At 34.6% G+C, this 6,696-nt stretch overlaps 1 protein-coding gene across 2 annotated transcripts; it reads left to right on the top strand.

Moving 5' to 3' along the window:
- Positions 1 to 521: 521 nt before the first annotated feature.
- Positions 522 to 4,384, top strand: LOC119085062 (ras-related C3 botulinum toxin substrate 1). Of its 2 annotated transcripts, none has more exons than XM_037195305.1 (7): positions 522 to 707; positions 1,372 to 1,487; positions 1,550 to 1,699; positions 1,769 to 1,851; positions 3,688 to 3,783; positions 3,870 to 3,934; positions 4,001 to 4,384. In XM_037195305.1, exons 2-7 carry the CDS (start codon positions 1,372 to 1,374, stop codon positions 4,076 to 4,078), a joined length of 588 nt encoding a protein of 195 aa, XP_037051200.1. In that variant the 5' UTR covers positions 522 to 707; the 3' UTR covers positions 4,079 to 4,384. The 2 variants fall into 2 exon arrangements, with proteins under 2 accessions (XP_037051200.1, XP_037051206.1); XM_037195311.1 differs by lacking the exon at positions 522 to 707 and adding an exon at positions 955 to 1,122.
- The last annotated feature ends 2,312 nt before the right edge of the window (positions 4,385 to 6,696 follow it).

The raw sequence follows: 6,696 nt of genomic DNA, 5'->3' as shown, positions 1-6,696 counted from the left end.
AGACCAGAGCTTATCATCTGACGCATAAATTCTTAAGTAAGTAATGAACATATGAAAAATATCCACCCAAGGCAGTGCCTATTATTGGTAATGAATTACTGACAAAATTAGTAACAACAATTTTCAATAATTCAGACCCATCGGCGGTAGGAGATACAGGAGTCTCTGGCTCCACCCACATGTTCTAATCTAATCTGTTTATATAATGATGATACGACAGAATTACCAATATATAATCCAGAATTACCAACGAATGGGGGATTGTTGTCGTTGACAGTGGACAAGGAAATAATCGCATTACGGGCTGCGCCAGTTAGGCTAAGTTCATAATGTCATGCATAATCACTGATACCTTGAAATACTAATCACACATTCTGAGATACGCTGAATGGCCTCAAATAGTTACTATTTTCTTATCGAATACGAAACCCAATAAATTTCAAATATTCGCGCTGAAACATTTCCACAAAATCAAGCCAATGAACTGTAACCCATTCATCTGGTAATACCACAATTCGTTTGACAAAATGTCAACGAAAGGCGGCTCAGCATTACAGAAAACACAAAACTATTCGGTCTGCTATTAAAGCCGATAAATTTACCAAAATATTTAATTAATGCTCAACCAATCTGTGTAACAAACCGCTGAGTGTAGTTTTATTTTCATTGTGCAAGCGATTTAAAGCAGTAAATTCATTTAATTAAAGGTAAAATTTTCGAAATTTATTTCATTGTTTTGAACGATTGAGGGAACAAACACAAAAAAAGAAGGTATTTAATTCACAGGCGTTGTCGTAAAAATTTTCGTTTTTAATACATTGGTGCACTCGGAAATCCTCTTTTTCCCTGTGTGTTGTTGGTGTCGCAGTTTGGAATGACAAATTTTAACAAAAATAGTTTTCCACTTAAATTTCGGTGTTGTGACGAGATATCTTTTCTTCGAAGTTATGACAGAAATTACATTTTTTTTCCTTTAATTGATTTTAATTGCAACCTCGACCGCCGATCTATCTGGTATTCTTGTGTAGTGTGACTAATGATTGTAGTTTTCCTGATACATTTAACTAAAAATGAATTCTGATTCGTAATTGACGGCTTTGATATTATTTTGTTGAAGAAACGGTGCGTAGTGCTTTGTGTGTCAATTCGAATCCCACAGACACGAATTTATTAGTGCTGCTTATACATCGCACACATTATATTAAGTGAGCGGTCGGTCGGTTTATTTTTGTAATTGCCGAAAGTGTGTAATTGTAAATCGACACCGACAAAGACGATACACACAAAAGTAATATCTGAGAGACGGGCTGCGAAGACATAATGACTGCTTTACGATTTCTTTATTTTTAATTGAAATAAATACTCTTTTAGATGTCTTCTGGCCGGCCTATTAAATGCGTTGTAGTTGGTGACGGAACGGTCGGAAAAACTTGTATGCTGATATCATACACAACAGACAGTTTTCCGGGTGAATATGTGCCGACGGTGTAAGCAAACTATTAAACGCTAGAGAAATTGACAATTCGATTGAAATATTCCATTTTCGTAGATTCGACAATTATTCAGCACCAATGGTGGTGGACGGTATTCAAGTCTCATTAGGTCTATGGGATACTGCTGGTCAAGAAGATTATGATAGACTTAGACCATTGTCATATCCACAAACGGATGTCTTCCTTATATGTTTTAGTGTAGCAAGGTGGGTAACGCAATTCGTGTAGGATGTCTTTGACTAAACTGACTGACTAATTTCGCATTTCCATTTCAGCCCTTCCTCATTCGAAAACGTTACATCGAAATGGTATCCTGAAATAAAACATCATTGCCCTGATGCACCAATTATTCTAGTCGGTGAGTAAAGTAAAGTAAAACTTAACATTGAACGATCCTGGAAACAACCAAAAATTTAGTTTTTGGTCGAAAAATATTTTTTGTGTTTATAAGCGACGAATACTCTGGTGCACATATCGTGATGAGGGAAAGAAGAATTGAAGAAGAATCTATTTTGTCAATATAATGAATTTTAATCTTCCAAGTGATGGTTCTGTCCCGTCTTTACCCGTGTCCGGATTTTTTTGCTCGATACAATTCGTGCGATTCGAATCATTTTCAGATCATTTTTTCGCTTATTCATCGGAAATGATTCAACGATATCCGTAATTCATCAAGCAATCTTCCATTGGACTTTGATTAACAAGACATTTATCGTTATATACTGCGCCTGTAACGACTGTTGAATTACAGAGTCGAATTTTCTCAAAACAAATCACAGAGAAGTAACACACTGTGTCTTTGCTATGTTATATTCTGTTGCAGTGTATGTTTGTGCACCAGCGGGTGAGTTCAAGAATGCTCATTTCGCACTAAAACAAGAATTTTCAAAACAGTTTTTTTGGAGCACAACGTAGAACGTCAAGAAATTTCTCAGAAAATGTAGAAGCAAGTGTCTTCACTTTCCACTAGCATCAAACACTTACAGCCATTGACTTTGAAATAAGTGACGCATTTCGTTTCAGCTGGTTCACTCATAGTAGTAAAACCATGTAAGAATGTAAGATCAGTTTTCTTTATATGAGTGGACTAGTTCAAAAAAAGCTTAAACGAAATACGTTCCTTATGTCAAAGTCGCAGACTTGATGTTAAAAAATATGCCGGCTGTTTCCGGCACAACTTTGTGTATAATCTCCGCCTCGAATAAAAATGTTTTCAACGAGTCTTCGAAAAATATTGTCGTCAGCAAATGCCTGGCACAACTAAACTTAGCCATCAGAGAAAACTTTTTCCATTGTCCGTCTCGTTTTTGTTTCGACGTTTGTCGTCGTTGATATTCGGAATTACCGGTTAAGAAATTTCAAAGTCGCAGTCGGTTAATGTATTTTGTAGAATAGCGTTTCGATGTCAACGTCGATTTCAAGTTTACAATGAAATCGTGCATTTACTCAGTATGAAGCTATTCGTCGGCACATATAATTTTCGTCATTTCGCCTTTACATTTTCACTTTGGTGAGATAAAGCGATTCGTACCGCCTCGCCTCATCAAAACCTTTATTAAGGAGACAAATTTATCGGAATGGTCTTCATAAAGGTAGGTTTCGGGACGGATCAGATTTACCTGAACCTATTTTGATCTGAACCTGAATCAATCAACTTTGACCTGACCTGATTTGACACCTGACAGATGGCCGGAAAATTTGTATGAAAAATACAGGCTACGTGAAGCCTGACCTCTCAAAGGTATGATTTAAACTGAGTTCAGTTCAGGGCAGTTTTGAGTTCGAAATTTACCTGACCAGAGATAATACTGATATTTGACCGCGGTCGAGCTATTTACACATAGCTTTACACAAACATTCGCTTCTAAGCTTTTGATTGTCTGGCACCAGAGAAAAGTTTCCGGCCAAATCAATGTCCCTGTTGATGAGTAAGAAATTTTACATAGGAGCCTGCCTAGCAATGCTAGCAGAACATTTTGAATTTTGCAATATTTGGAGAACACTAAATTATTGTCGTAAAGTTGGGAACCAATTTTATGTCAATTTGCAAGGGAGTACATTAAATTTGTTTGGAGAACACTTGCAAGATTTCTGACCCACGTCCCCGTCCTATTCCATTCTTACTTGGTATTCATAGCACTACTGGAAAACTCACAACATTTGGATTCAAAATAAATATTCTTCACCGTTTCAGGCACTAAAATTGATTTGCGTGATGATCGTGAAACATTGAGTGCGTTAGCCGAGCAAGGTTTATTGGCATTAAAAAGAGAACAAGGACAGAAATTAGGTAAGACAAAAATTTCTTATCATAACACAAAGTCGTCGTAATTGTAACCGAAATCATCTTTTTTCTTTATCATAAAAAAAACGAAGCTAACAAAATTAGGGCCGTTAAATACATGGAATGTTCTGCGTTAACACAACGTGGCCTTAAACAGGTTAGTGCATGCTCTGAAAATCTGAAATTGTTTGTCTAATCCTTTCAATTAATAATGAAAAAATAGGTTTTCGATGAAGCAGTCAGAGCCGTACTTAGGCCGGAACCCCTGAAACGACGACAGCGAAAGTGTATCGTAATGTAATCGATCAACAATTTATACATCTCGGTTCTAAATAGAAATTTGTATTTAAACAATAAGGTCAGTTCTAACTATAAAAGATATACTGTGGTTATTCTAACAAAACAAAACAAAACAAAAAAAACAAAATGAAAAAAGAAAAATTATGAACGCAATGGGAAAAGAACAGAAAGAGTTATAATCAAGACTTATAATAGTGACAAAATGGGCAAAATTGTATTTTTGTCGCGTAACACCAAAATAACGAAACCACTTTTTTATACTCAAAATGATGACAACAAAAAGAAGAAACCAAACAACAAAAAAACATGAAATAACCGAAAATAATTTTTTGTTTTTGGTCGTTTTTTATATTTTTCTACAATTTTTTTTTTTTTGGTTCGTCTCTCATTAAGTTTTTTTTCTCAATTAAGTATCATAACCAATAAGGCATCGTACATCATTTTTATATGTTAAAGAAAATTATACCAAAGAATTTCACTGCTCACAAGAATTGACTGCTTCAGCTTGATTATAAACAGAGACGAGAAATCAACTATCTCTTTGTTTTTCGATTTTTTACTATTTTCTGTTAGAAATTCTTGTTAGAAGTCGAAGTTCTTCAATTTAAACAATATCACCGTGCTTTGAGAGTGTTTAAGGTGAGCGAACTTTGAGAACATACCAACCGAATTGTCAACTCGTGTCAAAAACAATACGCTCATTTCGATGACCAGGGATTTTAGTTTTATCAATAACTTACTCTCATATAAAACAGTGCTCAGCTTAAATTGCAATCTTTACAATAAATGTAGATTGCTAGAAGTTCACTACATCTACATCCATAAAACGTAAGACATATGTGATGAAATATTTGGTCATTAAATTAAATTTCCAAAAGAAACTCATTCCATGGTTTCTTTTGGAAATTTAATTTCCGAAAAATTCTGAAAATTCAGAAATATTCTCCGAAAAAATCTGAAAAAAAATTAGATTTTTTCGCAGCTTCAACATTTGTCGGAGTTTTTAGAATTTTTCGTAATTACAATTCCCAAAGAATTTCTGTAGAGTGAAATGAGTAATTTTCCGGCTTCGTCCTATATAACTGGTTGCACTATTTTACCGAGATATCTCTTGTTGATGTTCAATGCATCAACCTTTCCATTTTGAAATTTTTTATTGAAGCTTTAGCCATGGTAACAGAGTACCAACATTTCAAGTCATTTGCGCTGCACATAACAACGACTTGTAATGTATGTGTTTTGTGTAGTTTCATATCATCATATCTTATGAACAGAAGAACGTTTTTGCCTTTAATTTATGAGAGAGCCTACATCGGCTCAATTGTTATATTTGACAAACGTAAAATCCGAACGAAGCCTAAATCATAGTAAGACTTACTTGACCCGGATGGCGTGAGGTCTCTTAGTTCTGCACCGCTCATATGGGAATCCACATCGCCGATGTGACATCGGTTTGTTATTCTCCAATTTCTCACCTTAAACAGTCAATTCGAAAAAGTAAAAAAAAGAGAGGAATCCACATGCTCATCCATTAAAAATGTTAAGGTGCCATCAAGTTATTTTAAAATGATCTTTCGAAAATGGAACGAACTAACAAAAATTTAGATTTAGATAATTTTGATAAAAACAAAAACTAAGAAACGTGTCAATTTATCCCCACCACCCCCAAATGACCTGCTCTCTCTCTCTCTCTATAGTATATATTTTACGCAATCTCTTCTTTTTATCTTTTTCTCAATATCTTGCAATTTACACAAAAAAAAGTCAAGTTAAACCGAAATTTACATTTAACGGTTGAACTGATAAAATATAGGATGGGGACTGAGAACAAATTTACAAAAATTAAAAATCATTTTCATGCTGATATTTTGATGCATCGGATTGGTCATGATTTTTTAATTGTAAAAACTGTACACAGAATTCAAAGAGCATGAGATTGTTCGATGCATTTACATTCTTTTCAAACACACGCGAACAAAAAAGACAGTCTGTCGTACATCGTCATTCATCACCGGTTTTTTTTTTGAAAACTCATTTAGATACGGCATGTCACGATAATATCATTAAATCTATTACTTCATTTGCTTCAGTTACTAGCGACTAATACAAAATCTTTTACTTCATTCGTTCTAATGTACATTTTATTATATTAGACTGCATTAACCGTGAGACTTTTTTGTCGTTGTTGTCGATAATAGATGATCAGCCGTTTCCAAAAGGCTTATATCTTCCAACGATTCATCAACTGAAGTTTATTTAAAAAAATCACTTACCGGTGTAAACTCCTTAATTCCTTATTCTGATTATTAAGGCTGTTTGACCTTGAAAAGTCAATATAATTTATATTGGACTTGGCCCAAGAATAACAAAATTAGTCGCATTGTTAATAAGCGCATTTCGAGGTGGTCCGCATTTATTTCTTTTATAGAGAAACTTGATTTTAAAACAGCGAATGTGATCATTATTTTGTCCACCTATTTTACACCTCTTACTGCTCGATATCCGGGGTAACCCGTACAAACAGCGACCAGTTCACTCAGACTACTTGTTACGTTTTCCTATTAATTTTCCAATCTGGTTCTGATCAATATTATAGCGTCGCATTCGTGTTCGGTTTCA

The sequence above is a fragment of the Bradysia coprophila genome, chromosome X (assembly GCF_014529535.1).
Source record: "Bradysia coprophila strain Holo2 chromosome X, BU_Bcop_v1, whole genome shotgun sequence".
Taxonomy (NCBI): Eukaryota; Metazoa; Arthropoda; class Insecta; order Diptera; family Sciaridae; genus Bradysia; species Bradysia coprophila.
Note: the sequence above shows the minus strand (reverse complement) of the source record. Positions and strands in the feature narration are given on the sequence as shown.